Here is an 18,964-nt window from a genome sequence, read left to right as displayed (position 1 = left end):
TTTCTTTTTTTTTGAAACTGCATCACTGGTAACTTTTGGTTAATAAGTAGAAAAGTACAGTTTAAAAATAACATTAAAAGTATAGTGAATACATAAACCAGTAACACAGTCATTTATTATTATTAGCTAGTAGTATAGACTATACATAATTGTATGTACTAGACTTTTATACCACTGGCGGCACAGTAGATTTGTTTATACCAGCATCTTGAGTAATGAGTTGTGCTATGATGATGTTTCAGTAGCTGTGACATTTGTAGGTGATAGGAATTTTTCATCTCCATTATAACCTCATGAGACCACCAACGTATATGTGGTCTGTTATTACCCGAAACGTTGTTACGCGGTGCATGAGTGTACACACTAAGTAAATGTGGCAGATTTTACAATACAGTAAAATATATTTGTCCAATTTTGAAGCTTGGTGCTGTTACATCAGTACTAAGAATATGGCTTTTCTTTCCAACGTGGTTGTCTAACATTATTGCAGGGAATAGTAACCCTGAAGTCAGGAGACTTGAGCCACACCAGTCTTCTTGGTGACCTCTTCTAAGACCTCCCATGAGGTGCCTGATGTCTTGGTCCATTTTTTCTTTCTTTTTGAGATGGAGTTTCACTGTGTCACCCAGGCTGGAGTGCAGTTGCACGATCTCCGCTCACTGCAACTTCTGCCTCCTGAGTTGAAGCAATTCTTCTGCCTCAGACTCCCCCGAGTGGCTGGGTTTACTGGTTCCCGCCACAACGCCCAGCTAATCTTTGTATTTTCGTGCCCAACCCATTTTTTCATCAATAAAATGGTGGGTTGGGCCGGGTTTGGTGGCTCACACCTGAATTCCAGCACTTTGTGAAGCCAAGGAGAGCAGATCACCTGAGGTTGGGAGTTTGAGACTAGCCTGGCCAACATGGTGAAACCGCATCTCTACTAAAAATACAAAAAAATAGCCAGATGTGGTGGTGCACACCTGTAATCCCAGCTCCTCCGGTGGCTGAGGCAAGAGAACCACTTGAACCCAGGAGGTGGAGGTTGCAGTGAGCCAAGATTGCGCCATTCCACTCCAGCCTGGGCGACAGAGCAAGACTCTGTCTCAAAAAAAAGTATGATAAGCTGTAGTGAGGAGTGATTGCAACAACACATGTTATAAAGCTTATGTTAATTCCTTATATTTAAAACAAAAAGGCAACTCATTTTTGTTGTTGTAATTAAGGGTCTAGAAAACATTAACAGTAACCTTTAAATAGAAAAGTTCATATTTAGATTGTCTAGGGGTTCTTTCTTCCAAGATCAGCTGAAGAGTCTTTGGGTGAAATTATAGTCTCATTGTCTGAAATTTGAAGCGAGAAAATTCAAACATTTAGTACCATTTGCCTCTTCTTACTTGTTGATGAGAAATCAGCATTACTGCCAACCTTTCAGGCTTTGAAGGGATTTTAAACTTTATCTTGATTTGATGGTTAAAAAAAAAAATTAACTAAAGGCACGTTTTCTAAGCCCTTGTCTGGCCCTACCCATTAGAAAGTGTGAGCTACTGTTCTATCGAAACTAATTAAACCTTAAATGTATAACCAACTCTCAATTACCAAGGTTAATGGGACTACATGCATACATAATTATATCTTACATTTATACAGGGCTTTTAACTTCCTCAAAGCACTTTTCACTGAATTGCATATATAAAACAGATGGGTTTTTTTTTAGGGGGGAATTCACAAATAAGGCAAAATAATCTTGGAATTAATAATTTCAACTCTGTACCTTTTCTAAGCTATTAGAGCTACTGAAATTGTCTAGTAGGACTTTCATTGCTCTACTCTCTTCTTCAGCCCTCCCAACTAAAGGCAAGAAATGATGGAAAGATCTGGAGCAAGAAGGAAAAATAGCCAAGGACCTGAGCCATCCACAAACTAGATCATTAGCTCCAGGGTAATTAAGAGTAATTGACTGTCTGTGTGACTCTATCCAGAAAGGCCAGAGACAAAAGAGACAAAAAGGTGTAGGAAACGCTGTGTAAATAACAGCATTTACAGGGTTCTTATTCATTCAACAAGCATTATTGAGCACCTACTGTATGCCGGACATTGCTCTCAACAAAGACAACAGGTGCAGAAGTGAACAACTCAGGCAAGAATGCTACCATGACTGAAATAATCTTCTTAAATGGTGAAAATAGATAATAACCAAGAACATTAATATGCAAACGAGATAATTCTAGGTGATACTAAGAACTGTGAAGTCCATAAGACACAGCGATAGTGCCTTGGGGAGGGGAGGCTATTTTAGATAGAGAACCAAGGAAGGCCTCTCCAAGGAAGTGATATATGAGGTGCAACCTACAAGGGGAAAAGGAGCCCGCCTGAGAAGGTTTGCTAACCAGAACGATGGAATGAATGAACTGGCCACATATGCTGGAGGGAGGCCAAAGCAGGCCCCAGGTCCGTGGTTATTCATTTTGTGTCCTCCTGTCAAAATTCCTAAAACCGCTCCAGGACCCCTGATTTATTGCCTCTACAATGGATGTTGCTAATACAGATCACCTTGACAGGGGTGCTCTGAGGAATAATAGGTAAACAATTGTGAGGAGCTATATAAATGCTAAATAATGATCACAGTAATAACCTTTTATTCAAGTCAGTACCGTGATAGGCAGCTTACACTCGGATGCTTTGGCAAATGTGGGAAATCAATACAGCTGCTCCCTGAGCACACCAGCACCATCCTTTAAAATAGAAAAAATAAATGAGCCGATGATCATGATATTCAAAGTGGTTAGTGATCAAATAACTGTCTTGAGAGAAAGCTGGTGTGTGAAGTGTAAAATGGGAGTAGAGACTAACGGGGAAATGCAACTGGATGCCCGATGGGGCACACACTACCCGCTCCAGGATGGGAATTCTACCCTCATCAGGACAGGCGCTGCCACCACCAAAAGCTCTGGCAGACAGAAAGTGGGATGAGAAAGAGCCGGATCAGCAACATCTTTGCCAGCAGCCCCATCTGGCCCTCTTGGCCTTGGTAAACCTCCCTGGGGAGAGAACTAAGAAGCTGGTACCAAGGGCCCTCCCTTGGAAGGGCACCAAGGAAGAGGGGAGGGAGGGAGGGAGGGAGGGAGGGAGGGGAGGGGAAATGAGAATTGCATTTTTCCTTTCTAGAATGAAATGTCTGAAGTATCCCAAGGCCTGGAGAGGCTTCTGTAGTCTTCATAGCGGAGCCTCCCTACACAATCGCAGATAGGAATCCATCCTTCTAGTCGCTCCTCCTTTCCCTGAAACCTCCCTTCCTTCCTTTTCTTTAAATCTCTCCTCCCCACAACATCATATTAACACTATACAATGATGATGTTTGTGTGTCCTACTATCTCTTTCATATAAATATTCATGTGCCTGAACATTCTTTCCTGACTCCCACCCCACATCAGCAATTATGTGGCCATAGAGGGATACACACACGCACGCATGCGCACACACGTGCACTCACAAGTACATGCACACACACACACACAGCCCTTCTTTGTTAAACCCTGGCTCAGCTATTACAGAATGCTTGTGGAATATAGGCTGTGTAGCAGAAAATTTTACATTAGAGTTGCTGCTGATTTGAAAAGCGGAAAGAGAATTGAAAAAGCAGATACTTATTTTAAGGTGTCTTAAATTAAGATTTTAAGGTGTCAACCTGACATTTAATACTTTGCTGCATATTGACTGATGCTCCATAGTGACTGAGCAAGTCGCTTTTCCACGGTGGGACAGGTAGACTCCACATGCTCTCTGAGGTGCTATGAGATCCCAGTGCATATTTAACCTTTTGAGGCTTGGCTAGAAATTAGGGGAATAAGAAAGAATATAACAAGGCAATCTTAGTCTACAGGAAGTTTCAGTTTAAATTTGAGTGAGGCAGGATCAAGATCTTTGAAAAAGTCTAATTGATTTTAAGCAAATGGAATAATATTCAATGGTTCCCAACATTTTTGGCACCGGGAACCAGTTTTGTGGAAGGCAGTTTTTCCACGGATCAAGGGGTGAGGAGGATGGTTTTGGGATGAAACTGTTCCACCTCAGATCATCAGGCATTCGTTATATTCTCATAAGGAGCTGCAACCTAGGTCTCTCGCATGAGCAGTTCACAGTATGGTTCATACTCTTGTGAGAACCTATTCTCAAATTCTGCAATTAGCAGTGCCCATTGTAGAGGCAATAAATCAGGGGTCCTGGAGTTTTTTTTTTATTTTATAACTCTTTTTTTTATTGATTTTAGGTTTTGGGGTACATATGAAGAACATGCAAGATTGTTGCATAGGTGCACACGTGGCAGTGTGATTTGCTGTCTTCCTCCCCTTCATCTATATGTGGCATTTCTCCCCATGCTATCCCTCCCCAACCTCCCACCCCCCGCTGTCCCTCCCCTATTTCCCCCCAACGATATTGACAGAAGGACACCAAATGAATAACCACAGACCTGGGGCCGGTTTTGGCCTCCCTGCAGGGAGACGGAGCTCATGCTGTAATGCTTGCCTGCGGCTGCTCACCTCCTGCTGTGCGGCCCAGTTCCTAACAGGCCCCTGACTGATACAGGTCCCCCGCCCAGGTGATGGGGGCCCACAAGGGACATAGTAAGTGCTCAGTAACATTTCAGCTCGTTAGTAAGGCGTGGTATTGATTTCCATCTCCCAGTGTCTCGGGCTGCTTATGACTGAACTCATATGTTCAAATATAACTTTTGTTCAAAGGCTTTGTTTCCAAAAATAGGCAATGGAGGAATCTGGGGAAAGTTGTCCTCAGGAGATGTGGTTATCTTTATGGCCAAATCTGTCTAGAATAGGTTGTTTCATTAGCAGGCATGCCTACTTGGCTTCCAGATTTTGTTTGTTTATTTGTTTATTAGTTTGCTTTTTGAGACGGAGTCTCTCTATGTCACCTAGGCTGGAGTGCAGTGGTGTGATCTTGGCTCACTGCAACCTCCACCTCCCAGGTTCAAGTGATTCTCCTGCCTCAGCCTCCCAAGGAGCTGGAATTACAGACAACCCGCACCACATCCAGCTAATTCTTGTATTTTTAGTAGAGATGGGGTTTTGCCATGTTGGCCAGTCTGAACTCCTGACCTCAGGTGATCTTCCCACCTCAGCCTCCCAAAGTGCTGGGATTACAGATAAAAGCCACCACCACCCTTGGCCTTGGTTTTTTTTTGAGACAGAGTTTTGCTTTGTCACCCAGGCTGGAGTGCAGTGGCGAGATCTTGGCTCATTGCAACTTCCACTTTCTGGATTCAAACGATTCTCCTGCCTCAGCCTCCCAAGTAGCTGGGACTATAGACACATGCCACCACACCCCGGCTAATTTTTTGTATTTTTAGTAGAGACAGGGCTTCACTGTGTTAGCTAGGATGGTCTTGATCTCCTGACCTCGTGATCTGCCCACCTTGGCTTTCCAAAGTGCTGGGATTACAGGCCTAAGCCACCATGTCCAGCCCCTTGTTTGGTATTTTTAATGCCTTGAACTGTCCATAAGATGGAAGGGCAAATTATAAGGAAGGAAGGTACCTGCACGGATTTCATGCTTTTAAATTAAGATAACCCATACCCAACAAAATCCAGGATTGAACCCCAAGGAATGATTCCCTTTATTTCATCTTGATCTTGCCTTTTTTTCTTTTCCTTTCTCCCCCTCAAAAAGAAAACCTCACCTGGAACCTGATCACCGTCTCTCCTCAGCCTCACGTTCTGGTGCTCACTCCTTTGGAGTTGATGACGAATTTTGACTTTCCTGCATTTTTGGCACTCCCTCAAAAAACGGGTTATATCTATCTGGTAGTTCTTTCTACTTCTGGCTGTGCGGACGTTTTGACCCTATTCAGTCAAGTTTTGATCCCAGGGCTCTTGCGTGGCTTTGACCTATCTCTCTGGCATCCATACTGGGCTTGACTCCACCACAGATGGGGTCAGGGGTTGGCAAGAGGAAAGACCCAGCAAGGAACGAGAAAGAACATCTGGCTCAACTTAAGCCGTGTAGAGAAACTCAGCCTTGCTCGTTGTACGGTCTCTGTCCCTGTATTCCTCTGGGGTTTGTTATGTTTCGTTTTGTTCCCTTCTATCTCTGACACTTTCTCTTTTTGTCTGTATTAAATCTCAGCCTTGTAATGAGTCTATCCTCCCCTAGCATCCCTTTGTAAGACTTAAGGGGGAGTGAGAGTCAATGATATCCATTAGTCAAAATAAGTTGGATGGCCGGGAGAAACTGCTGACTCTGTAGTGTGTTTATAGCACTATCAAGTGCCATTTAACCATATTAGTTGGCCAACTCCTCTGACTTGCCAAGATGTGTAGAAAAGTTAGTAATACTTGTCAGATGAATGAATGAATGGGTATCAATTCCTAAATGCATACTAGTTTGGTAGTATTGTATCAGGTACTTGACATAATACAAAATATAAGGCTTGGTTCTTGGCTTAAGAAGTGCATCTTGGCCAGGCATGGTGGTTCACATCTGTAATCCCAGCACTTTGGGAGGCCACGGTGGGCAGATCATGAGGTCAAGAGTTCAAGACCAGCCTGGCCAACATAGTAAAACCCTGTCTCTACTAGAAATACAAAAATTAGCCAGGCATGGTGGCACACACCTGTAATCCTGCTACTTGGGAGACTGAGGCAGGAAAATTGCTTGAACCCAGGAGGTAGATGTTGCAGTGAGCTGAGATTGCACCACTGTACTCACAGGGTGGCAGAGTGAGACTACGTCTCAAAAAAAAATTGCATCTTCTCGTATCCATTCACAAAAAGACTGTTTCAAAGTATCACAGAAAGCCAGACCAGGTTCACTATTTCTTCTGGAAAACAAGAAGTCATCTCTTAAAATGAAATGTTAGTAAAATATTGGTTATGGCAGTAACAGACATGAGCTAATACATCGTGGAAGTCGAACACTTCATAACTATCAGTGGGTTTTCTACTTAATGTCTTTATAAAGAGCAAAATGTATAAAACAAGATAAATAAGATAAAGTGAGCACCTGGGGAATCAACCCCCATGTCAAGGAATACAACTTTGACATGATCCCGGAAGTCCTGAGTCTTCTGTCTGTTACAATAAGCTTTTACTTATTTTTCTTTAAAATACTATTACCTTTATAAACTACCCTAAATAAAGTTTAATTTTACCCAGTTTTGAACCCAAAATAGATTTTTAAAAAACAACAACTGCGTGTATGTTCAATATTGGACTTAAAAAGGAAATCTTTTTTTCTTTTAAATAAGATATTTTGAAGTGTACTGATCTCTCTTGGAGATCAAGACATTTATGCGTTCGTCTGCTTTTATGTTTGCTGACTGCCAGTCAACCTACTCTTTCATACTTCAAAGATATCCTTTCCCAAAGCTACCTTTGGTCTTATACTAATGCTTTCCCTGATTCAATGAATCTTTGAAGGATACTGAGCTCACCATGATGAAATGGGTGTTGACATTCCTTGAACATCATTGTAATTATTCCTAATTTGTACTTTGCTTCAAAAAGTCTCTTCCTCTGCCCCCTAAAGTCTGTACTTTCAAAATGGTATCTACAGCTTTAATTATACCTGACAATAAACTGCTCTTACCACAAAAGCTGTTTGATCATGTACCACACTCAGATTACGTAATCAGATATCATCTCCAGATATTCTATTTTTTTAAAAATCCCAATTTATATTGTGCTTTTAGTGAGCTAAAATACTAGCAGCAGTGTTTTTAACTGTTGCTGTAAATTTTTTTTGTAGTTATTGTAAATCAAATTTGTGACAAATGATTGAATGCTGGTTGAATTTTCTACCAAACTGGGGTAAAATGGTCCTTTAAACTATTGTATGCTGTACTAACCTACTGAGTAAAAAGTGCAATGGAAATTGGATGATTGATCTCCACAGAGAATCAAATCAGATGGTATAGTGATTTTGGGTCCAGAATAATCCTGCTAATCACATCACCTTCCCAATAACTCAACTAATATCAATTCCTGTGTGTGTGTGTGTGTGTGTGTGTGTGTGTGTGTGTATCCATCCAGTTTCTTGCCTTTTTTTTACAAAACTTTTATGTTCACAGGTTTTTGGGAAACAGGTGGTATTTGGTTACATGTGTAAGTTCCTTAGTGGTGATTTGTGAGATTTTGGTGCACCTGTCACCCGAGCAGTATACAATGAACTTGATATGTACTTTTTATCTCTCACCCTCTTTCCACCCTTTACCCCTGAGTCCCCAAAGTCTATTGTGTCATTCTTGTGCCCTTACATCCTCATAGCTTAGCTCCCACTTATGAGTAAGAACACTCGATGCTTGGTTTTCCATTCCTGAGTTACTTCACTTAGAATAATAGTCTCCAATCCCATCCAGGTTTCTGCGAATGCCACTAATACAGTCCTTTTTATGGCTGAGTTGTATTCCATCGTATATACATACCTTTATCCACTCGATTGATTGGCATTTGGGTTGGTTTCACATTTGTGCAACTGCAAATTGTTCAGCTAATATCAATTTCTATGAAGAAGAGGTCTTCTTGTGAATCCTTGTGAGACAGGCTTTGGGAAGGCAGAGTAAAGGAATGAAAGCATCTAGTGCGGTTCATTGGTATAAGGACAGGAGACAAAAATGAGGTCTGTATTCTTTGTTTTTGAGATGGAGTCTTGCTCTGCCACCTAGTCTGGAGTGTAGTGGCGCAATCTCGGCTCATTGCAATCTCTACCTCCCAGGTTCAACCGATTCTCCTGCCTCAGCCTCCTGAGTAGCTGGGATCACAAGCACGCGCCACCATGCCCAGCTAATTTTTGTATTTTTAGTAGAGATGGAGTTTCACCGTGTTGGTCAGGCTGGTCTTGAATTCTTTGGCCTCATGATATACCCACCTTGGTCTCCCAAAGTGCTGGGATTACAGGCATGAGCCACTGCGCCTGGCCGAGGTCTATATTCTTAAGAAGTTATCAGTACCATAAGTGCAATCATTCTAAAGCTTATAACATTGCCACACTGCTCTGTAAAACATAGTTTATTTTTTCCTTGATTCAAGTCTCATATATCTCATAATGAATTAAATAATCTTATCTGTTTTCACTGTTCTTTGTGTTTGGAGACAGTAACTAGGGCGCTCTGGCAGAATCAGTTGTTTCACATGGAGGTCTTGGGAAACAAGATTGGCAAGAAATGTGGGGTCAGATTATGGAAAGCCTTAAAATGCTTATGTTGGACTTTATCCTTCAGAAGTCATTTAGTGGTTGGTTAATTAATTAATTAATTATTAATTGGGAGCACCATGAGGAAAACTGTTTCTGATGGCTTCTAAGGGGACGAAGACTCTGACAGGGAGACTACATATAATGATGTAGCTTTTAGGATATAAGGTTGGACTAGACTGGCAGTGGTGGGAATGACCTGAGGGGGAAGGGACAGATGCATCAAACATTTTAAAGGGAGAATTTGTCTTCTTTTTTTTTTTTTTCAGCCACTCAGGCTTGAGGCTGTTCAGTATTTTTGATTTATTTCTCTTTCCATTTATGCTTTTCTTCCTCCCTCGATAGCCTACTTTTTCTTTCCCATTTTTTTCTCTCTCCTTTTCTTCGCTTGCAGTTAAGACATTCTCATACCACCTTTCTATATGAGATGATGACTAAATCAGCTCAGCGGATATCAAATGGGAGATGTGGGTAGAAATTCACTAACCACACTTTGGGAGGCCGAGGCGGGCAGATCACGAGATCCAAGACTATCGTGGCTAACATGGTGAAACCTTGTCTCTACTAAAACTACAAAAAATTAGCAGGGCATGGTGGCACGCGCCTGTAGTTCCAGCTACTTAGGAGGCTGAGGCAGGAGAATCGGTTGAACCCGGGAGGCGGAGGTTGCAGTGAGCCGAGATTATGCCACTGCACCCCAGCCTGGGCAACAGAGCAAGACTCTGTCTGAAAGAAAAAAAGAAAAAAGAAAAAAAAGAAATTCACTAACCATAAGATTTACTAAGTAATTAGAATATGTTGTGCTGGTTTTTTGTTTGTTAGTTTTAAAAACTCTTGTTTTCAGTTAGAAAAAAGGAGAGAAAACAGAAAAAAGGCATGGGGGGGAAAAGCAGAACAGAAAATGCAGAGACAGAGACCTCCACTCATTCATTAGTTCAAGAAATGCCATGTTTCAAGACAGAAAGAACCAAAGGTACAAAGAGAATACAATATAACAAAATAACAAATTTTACTGTAATTGTATGAGATATTTTTCCTTCTAACACACTGGGAGCCGTGGCTGAGCCTCTTTGAGCGCATTCAGCTTCTTTTTCTCTCCTTCACTGCAGCGGTTGCCGGCGTCCAGCTACCTCCGTTCTGCCTGGATCTCTGGCTCCTCATTTCTCCAATCTCCTCAGACCAAAGCCCTCGGGATATGCAGCAGCCACGCCTGTGGACACGCTGAGCCCTGGAGCCCCGGCCGCCCCTGCCCTACCTTGCCGCCTGCGGACCAAGGTCCCCGGCTACGTGGCACGGAGGCCGGCAGATGGCGGAGTCCGGAAACCAAGTGCTGTGGAGCGCCTGGAGGCCGACAAGGCCAAGTACGCCAAGAGCCTGCATGTGGACAACACCCGCCAGGAACCTGTGCAGCCCCTGCTGTCCACACAGCCACTCTTTAGCCCCGAGACTCGCCGCACAGTGCTCACGCCCAGCCGCCGAGCCCTTCGCGGCCCCTGCCGACGGCCCCAGCTGGACCTGGACATCCTCAGCAGCCTCATCAACTTGTGTGATAGTCCCGTGTCTCCTGCTGAGGCCAGCCACACTCCTGGACGGGCACAGGGAGCCGGCCAGCCTCCCCCAGCCACCCCGCCACGACCGCCGCCCAGTACCTTTGCGGTCCGCCGAGTGGACGTCCGCCCTCTGCCTGCCTCACTTGCCCAGCCCGGCCCGTCACCGGGTCCTGCCGCCGCCTCCAGCCCAGCCCGGCCACCGGGTTTGCAACGCTCTAAGTCGGACTTAAGCGAGCGCTTTTCTAGGGCAGCCGCTCACCTTGAGCGCTTTTTTTTTTTTTTTTTTTTTGAGACGGAGTTTCGCTCTTGTTACCCAGGCTGGAGCGCAATGGCGCGATCTCAGCTCACCGCAACCTCCGCCTCCTGGGTTCAGGCAATTCTCCTGCCTCAGCCTCCTGAGTAGCTGGGATTACAGGCACGCGCCACCATGCCCAGCTAATTTTTTGTATTTTTAGTAGAGACGGGGTTTCACCATGTTGACCAGGATGGTCTCGATCTCTTGACCTCGTGATCCACCGTCCTCGGCCTCCCAAAGTGCTGGGATTACAGGCGTGAGCCACCGCACCCGGCCCTTGAGCGCTTTTTTAGCTTCTGCGGCCTGGACCCGGAGGAGGCAAGAGGGTTGGGTGTGGCCCACCTGGCACAGGCCAGCTCGGACATCGTGTCCTTGGCCGGGCCCAGTGCTAGGCCGGGTAGCTCTGAAGGGGCCTGCTCCCACCGGTTACTGTTGAGGAGCCGGCCCCGGGAGCGCGTCCCCTACGGCGTGTCGGTGGTGGAGCGCAATGCCCTCGTGATTAAGTGGCTGTATGGGTTAAGGCAGGCACGGGAGAGCCCCGCAGCTGAAGGCTAGGCTGCCACTGGACCTGGAATTCGCCACAGGACAGATCTTAAAGAGGCAAGTGGCCCCTGGACCTCTCTTGCATACATTCTCTGGATCTGCATGTCAGAGGCTCCACCCTGGTGTGAACTTGGTATGGAGGCAAAGGCTTAGAGGCTGGACCAGCATTCTTGGGCAAGGACTGACCCTGGAGGGTTTTGCTCTTGACTTTGGACAGCCGAGAACCCCTCCTTCCACCCCAATACAAGGTTTTTGACATGAGTGTATTCCTGCTTAGCTCCTTTTGTGGGGCTGCATTTGGGGTGCTTTGCCCTCCCCACTGAGAGTATGGGCCAAGGGATCTCCTTCATCCGGTCTCCCCAGTGGCTCTGTATCCTTCCTTCCTTGACCTCTGTCCTTTGTTGACGCCCTTCTAACTTTTTTTTTTTTTTTTTTTTTTTGCTTTTTGTCTTTCTCTTTATTTTTAAAATCGTTGCCATCTACAAGAGATGCTCCTTTGAAGGGAAAAATTTCACAGATCATGAAAATTTGTCCTGAGAACAGCTTCTGCCATATACCTCTTGAAGATAACAGCATCAATACAAATAATAATAATAAAGTTGAAATAGGTCATTAGTTTGAGACCAGCCTGAGCAACTCAGCAACATGGGAAGGGAACCCCAGGTTAAGAAAAAAAAGAAAAAATTCAGGCAGCTGATGGGGCACACAGCCAGAGACATCAGCCAGGACATGGATCAGGAAAGCGCTGTCAGTTCGCATGTAAGCCTCTCCCATGGAAATCCCACCACGAAAGCCTTGGGAGGCCGAGGCGGAAGGATCCTGAGGTCAAGAGATGAATACCATCGTGGTTCACATGGTGAAACCCATCTCTACTAAATATAGGGTAGAGATGCTAGGATGGGAGACAGAAGATGAGGTGTGATTGTTAGCCTGCTTCCTTCCCTCTATGCACATCTTGTTTTCCATATCAAAAGATGGAGTCTAAATCCCAACCCTTTGAAACTGAGCTGGCCTTGTGACTGGATCAATCAGTGTATTGCTGTGGAAGTGACTTTCTGGGACTTCTGAGGCTACGTTGCAAGAAGCCTGGGTCTTTGGAACATTTACTCCTGGGATGCTTCCTTTTGGAACCCAGCCACCCTACTGTGGGAAACCCAAGTCACATGGAGAGACCACATGTAGGCACCCCAGCTGGCAGCCCCAAGTAAGACAAGAGCCCACATCTCTGCTAGCCGTGTGAATGAGCTCTTTTGATGTCCAGCCCAACTGAGCTTTCAGATGACTGCAGCTCCAGCTGACATCTGACTGCTCTACCAGGGAGACCTCAAGCAAGAACTGCCCAGCCAATTCCAGTCAATCCACAGAATAATAAGAGTCAAGAATAAATTACCTTCTTAAGCTACCATGCTTGGTGTGATTTGTTATACAGTCATAGATAACTAAAACATTTTTGCTTAGTTTATCCTTATGCAAAATATAAAGAATACACACACTTCATCAAATGTTTGAAAGACTCATAATGCAACCCAAAATGCATGTGTATTTTTAATTAAAAAGAATTTTAAAGATCACTTTATTACTCTTTAGCCTTTGTTACTAGAATCTGATTTTACCTATTCTTTTTTTTTTTTTTGAGATGGTGTTTCGCTCTTTGTTGCTCAGGCTAGAGTGCAGTGGCTCAATCACAGCAACCTCTGCCTCTTGGGTCCAAGCAATTCTCCTGTCTCAGTCTCCTGGGTAGCTGGGATTACAGGCACCTGCCACCATGCCTGGCTAATTTTTGTATTTTTAGTAGAGACGAGGTTTCAACAAGTTGGCCAGGCTGGTCTCAAACTCCTGACCTCAGGTGATCCGCCCACCTCGGCCTCCCAAAGTTCTGGGATTACACTTGTGAGCCACTGCGCCCAGCCAAATTATTCTTAACCAGAAATCCTAGGAAGGATTTAAGCAGAATTTTTTCCAACATTAATTTTAGGTTTGAGGGCACATGTGCACATTTGTTACATGGGTAAATTGCGTGTCTTGGGGGTCTGGTGTACAGATAATTTTGTCATCAGGGTAATCAACATAGTACCTGACAGGTACTTTTTCAGTCCTCACCCTCCTCCCACCCTCCACCCTCCAGTAGGCACCAGTGTCTATTGTTCTCTTCTTCGTGCCTATGTGTGCTCAGTGTTTAGCTCCCACTTGGGGTGACAACATGCAGTATTTGATTTTCTCTTCCTATGTTAACTTGCTTAGGATAATGGCCTCCAGCTCCATCCATGTTGCTGCAAAGGTCATGATTTTGTGTTTACGTCTGCGCAGTATCTCATGGTGTATATGTACCACAGTTTCTTTATCTGGTCTGCCATCGGTGGGCATCTCGGTTGATTCCATGTGTTTGATATTATAAATAGTTAAGCAAATATGTTAATCACTATAATATTTTCAGTACTAGTCAGGATAAAATGATGTAGATATGATAAGAATAATTGGTGTGTAATTAGAGGATGGGTTTAAATATTAATTTTGTCATTTATCACTGTGTGACCTGGAGCAAATTGTTTAACATCGCTGATTCCTGGTTTCCAATGATACCATGTATAGCTATGTGCTGTATAATGATGTTCTGCTCAACAGCAGATTGCATGTACAGCAGTGGTACCATAGGATTACAATGGAACTCTATACAGGTATACCATTTTTATCTTCTATACAGTATTTTTAATGTGCTTTTTTATGTTTACATACGCAAATGCTTACCATGTGTTACAGTTGCCCAAAGTATATGCTACAGTAACATGCTACACAGGGTTGTAGACTAGAAACTTATATAGCCTGGGTGTGTAGTACGCTATATTGTCTACGCTTGTGTACGTACACTCTAAGATGTTCACACAATGACGAAATCACCTAATGATGCATTTCTCAGAATGTATTCCTGTTGTTAAGTGACACAGGACTGTATTTGAAAGCATTTAGTAATGCCTGACAAAACACATTCAATAAATTTTACTTTTCTTCCTTGCTAGCAAATCCTGCAGTCATGAGTGCAACCATGTTGAAGCTTAACATAGTTTTGTATGACTTCCTAAAGCTGAATATTTTTATTATTTATCAAATATCTCTCTTAATAAGCTCTTGATAAGTATTTCATGAGCTTCCACAGTGTTGCTTTTAGTAGCGGATCTACCTTAGTTTTCCTATGGGGATGACTTGTTTAATAGATTTTTGAGGACTCATTTTGTTGCTAGAATCTTACAAAGGCACTTTTGTGGCAACCGTCTTTGATTTTCAAGGACATAACCCTGTTTCACATCTTGAATGTGGTTCCCTTCCCCAGTGCAAATGTTAATAAGTTAAGTGACTATCAAATAAGAATTTTAATTCAGTTCATCATATGTTTATGTATTTAAATTTAAGAGTCAAATTGATATAATTGGTAACATTACACATTTGCTTTGATTTGAGATGCCAAGTGATTGAAAAAATTTTTAATTTAGAAGTGAATTACCTTGCTTATTTGAATTTATCATTTTTGCATAATTAGGACAAACTAATTTAATTTGCAGTTATCCTTTTAAATGACTTAAATGATGTCTGCTGAGATACTCAAGGCCACATGATTAGTGGAATCATCTTGAATATTTCTCTGTTTTACAGGGTTGGGAAGTATTCACGTGCAACTTGTGAAACTCAGAAATAGAGTCAGAAGCTTATGCCTTTCTCCATTAATATACACATTTTTAAATTTTATTTTATTGCCCTTACCTTTGTAGGCTGTTTCATGTTTTCCAGAAGGATAACACTTTGCATTTAGTAATGGAGTGCCTTCCTTTTTCAATTCTGTTTTTTTTGTGTGTCATTTTCACTTCATGTTTAGCTCACATCTCAGTTCTGCAAAGGGAAAGCTGGGTATTCATTTAGTGAGTCATGGTGAGACTCTCCAAGACAATGCTCTTTATGGGGACTGAGGTTTCTTCAGCAAATATGGCTTTTTGATGATGCGTTTTAATGAGCTTTAAAAAATGTGGACACCTGACTACTGGATAGAGTAGCTGGAATCTATAATCTTAGAATAGTGTTTTTCAAACTTCAGGTCCTGGATCAGAAAATAATTCTGGGAATTGTGACAAGCAGTTAAGAAACAACAAAGCAAACTGGAATAGATAATATTAGATACCTTACATGTAACAAAGGAAAGGAAAATTTCATGAAACATTTGTATTAGTGTTATGTGTGTGTGTATTAGTTTATGATCAAAATTATTTTACTTATTTTTTGTGAGTTGCTGTCCAAAGAGTTTGAAAGCCACAGTCTCAGATTTAAAGCTGTCTGATGCAATTTGATAATATAGCAGTTTAAAATGACAACATACTTGAAATATAAAAGTGTAGATTGCTTTTAGTTACATATTTTAAAGAGATTAGCATGTTGCTTTTACCCGGGAAGCCTCTCCCTGGCACGACTGGGCATTTTCCAAAGGGCAGGGACACAGTCATCCCCATGTAACCGGGTCCTGTAGGAGCCCAAGTGGTATCTCTGTGGGAGGCTCTGAGGCAACAGATTATTCATGTAGCCTGTGATATTGCTGCTGCCCTGCTGGTGTTATCTGTTGGCAATATGATGCCTTACTCTACCGGATCAGACTTCCCTAGGTCTCAGTCTGCTGGGAAGACGGCAGCACACTTGTTCCTCATTAATGGGACCTGCACTTTGCTTGGAGAGCTGGCAAATTCTAATCCTGAACTCCTTTCTTTACTAGAGAACTTCTCCTTTCTTTCCCACTGGATCTTAGGAAGATAGGAGCCAGCATGGGAGGTTATTTCTCTCTTATTCATAACACGTGAGTTGGGGTTTTGTGTAAACGCCTACTCATTTGAGGAAAGTTCCATTCCTGGAATTAGAAAATTAATCCTTAATCAGAGTAATGCAGTGTCACAATTTCAATCTGCTAATGACCTTTGGAGAGAGACGGCATATATCTCCAACTGATGAATTTCCCTTTTAGAGGATAAATGACATCCTCCCAGGCTTCTCTCAGCTGGACCAATACACTTCAGAACCCAAAGAATCCTTCGGGCAGGAAGTGATCCCTTACATTTCTGACACTGGTCATTTAGGTTTCCCCAGCTACTCTCAATTTTGCAATTTACTTTCTCTCCCATTAAAGTGGCTTCCTATTGAACTCATTCGTGGAATTTGCCTTATTGTGTCACTTAACTTTTCCCACTGCTTAATTGTATTTAATTTTTTTGCATAGAGCAGCCGTGATCTAATTTTTTAATTCTTCATTTATAATGCTTTCATTTTCAAGTTATTACTGCTGAAAATCAACTAAACTTCATTATTACTCCTCTCTGTCTCTGCTCCCTAATCTCTCTATCAACCTTTACCTGTTATCCAGGCTTTTTTTTTTTTGAGACGCTCTGTTACCCAGGCTGGAGTGCAGTGGTATTCACTGCAAACTCTGCCTCCTGGGTTCAAGTGATTCTCTTGCCTCAGCCTCCTGAGTAGCTGGGACTACATGTGCCCACCACCACGCCCAGCTAGTTTTTGTATTTTCAGTAGAGATGGGGTTTCACCATATTGGCTAGGCTGGTCTCGAACTGCTGACCTTGTGATCCGCCCGCCTCGGCCTTCTAAATTGCTAGAATTACAGGTGTGAGCCACTGCACCCAGCCTATCCAGGTTTTAAAAATATGTACTCAAGACAGCAGTCAACAAAGATTGACTGAATCTTTACATAAGATTTTTTTTTTTTGAGATGAAGTTTTGCTTTTGTTGCCCAGGCTGGAGTGCAATGGTGTAATATTGGCTCACTGCAATCTCTGCCTCCTGGGTTCAAGTGATTCTCCCACCTCAGCCTCCTGAGTAGCTGGAATTACAGGCATGCGCCACCACGCTCGGCTAATTTTGTATTTTTAGTAGAGATGGGGTTTCTCCATGTTGGTCAGGCTGGTCTTGAACTCCTGACCTCAGGTGATCCACCCACCTCGGCCTCCCAACCATAGTGCTGGGGTTACAGGCATAAGCCACCGTGCCCAGGCTAAGATTTTTTTTCCCCCCGCATAGGACATTTTCACAAATAGCTATAACCCATTTTCTTAAGAACTTTAGATGGATTAAGGAAGCAAAATAAGCAAATTTATTAACAGCATTAGAATTTCATTCTGAAATCTTTTCTATGAGTTGAAATGTGGCAGAAGGCAGGTGTCTATTTAAGAAGAAAGACCTTGTTACAAGTTATCTTGGAGACTCTTAGATTGTCCTTAAGAGCAGTGTTATGCTTGAAGATCCGAGGCACAGTTTTGGTCACTACCGTGTTTAATTTAATGGGGAAAGTGAAATGGTCTCTCAAAGCACTGGAACTGACTTTCCCTCAGCCTTTCCTTGGTTATATATTCTTATAATTACAGGATACGGGAAGAAAGAAACTTGGCATTCATTTTATCTGTCTTAGTCTACACACTAGGAAATTGAGGCTCGGAGACAGGAAGTCATTAAAATAATTCATTATTTGGTTACTTGACTAGATTGTTTCAGAAAGGATGCAGGAAAGTAGAAATATTTGAAAGGCATTTAGGAATTGTAATAGTCAACACTGACTGGGCATGGTGGTGTGCGCCCGTAGTCCCAGCTACTGGGGAGGCTGAGGTGGGAGGATTATCTGAGCCTGGGAAATTGAGGCTGCAGTGAGCCAATTGAGGCCGATTGTGCCACTACACTCCAGCCAGGGTGATAGGGGTGATGGGAGTGAGACCGTGTCTGAGGGAAAAAAAAAGTCAGTACTGTGAACTGGTTGGTGGTGGGCTAGGGGATTGGGTGCTGAGGGAGGGGGAAGATTCCAGGATGCTACTTGAGGCTTTAGCTTTAGTATCCGTACAAATAGAATGAGTTCATTTTGAAGGAGGATGCTGGAGGAAAGGTGTATCTGCAGAGAAAGATTGTGAGTTTAGTTTGGGAGTGTTACATCGTGGGTGGCTTTGTGAATCCAAGACAATATTATAATGGAACATATACAGAAGGAAAACCACGAGAATATTGAGTCCTGAAAGTTTAGTGAAGAGAGTTTTTCCAAGAGGGAGTTATTCTCATCCGTAGCCTCTGTGAAGCCAGTAATTAAGATACAGATGGAAATGTGTTTGTTAGGTCTAGCTATCAGGAAGTTGTTGGTGACCTTGGCAAGTCGCGTTTCAATGGTGCATGGGGTTAAAAGCCAAAGTAGTGAGCTGAGAAATGAGTGGGAGGAGAGGAAGTGGCAAAAGGGAATGTAAACAACTATCCAGAAGTTTGGGACGGTCGGGGAAAAGCGGAAAGTCGGGTAATACCTGCCCGAGAAGATGCAGAGAAATGGCTTTATTTGATACAAGAGCGAGTTGGGCATGTTTTAGTGCTGATGGGAAAGGGC

At 43.0% G+C, this 18,964-nt stretch overlaps 1 protein-coding gene across 1 annotated transcript; it reads left to right on the top strand.

The window, feature by feature from the left end:
- The first annotated feature begins 2,848 nt into the window (after positions 1-2,848).
- Positions 2,849-11,583, top strand: LOC105725238 (protein FAM110A-like). Its single transcript, XM_064361319.1, has 4 exons — positions 2,849-3,043; positions 8,063-8,118; positions 10,293-11,030; positions 11,322-11,583. The coding sequence occupies exons 1-4, from the start codon at positions 2,849-2,851 to the stop codon at positions 11,581-11,583; spliced, it is 1,251 nt and encodes a 416-aa protein (XP_064217389.1).
- The last annotated feature ends 7,381 nt before the right edge of the window (positions 11,584-18,964 follow it).

The sequence above is a fragment of the Aotus nancymaae genome, unplaced genomic scaffold, assembly GCF_030222135.1.
Source record: "Aotus nancymaae isolate 86718 unplaced genomic scaffold, 86718_ANA_hifiasm-v0.15.2.pri h1tg000041l, whole genome shotgun sequence".
NCBI lineage: Eukaryota > Metazoa > Chordata > Mammalia > Primates > Aotidae > Aotus > Aotus nancymaae.
Note: the sequence above shows the minus strand (reverse complement) of the source record. Positions and strands in the feature narration are given on the sequence as shown.

What these genes read in the sequence shown, in the direction of transcription:
- LOC105725238 (XM_064361319.1), top strand. Translation starts at nt 2,849, where the DNA reads ATGCCCGATGGGGCACACACTACCCGCTCCAGGATGGGAATTCTACCC. An exon ending in GGGAGAGAACTAAGAAGCTG is followed by an intron (nt 3,044 to 8,062) that starts GTACCAAGGGCC and finishes TTATGTTCACAG; the next exon opens with GTTTTTGGGAAACAGGTGGT. An exon ending in TTTTTTTTTTTTGAGACGGA is followed by an intron (nt 11,031 to 11,321) that starts GTTTCGCTCTTG and finishes GCGCTTTTTTAG; the next exon opens with CTTCTGCGGCCTGGACCCGG.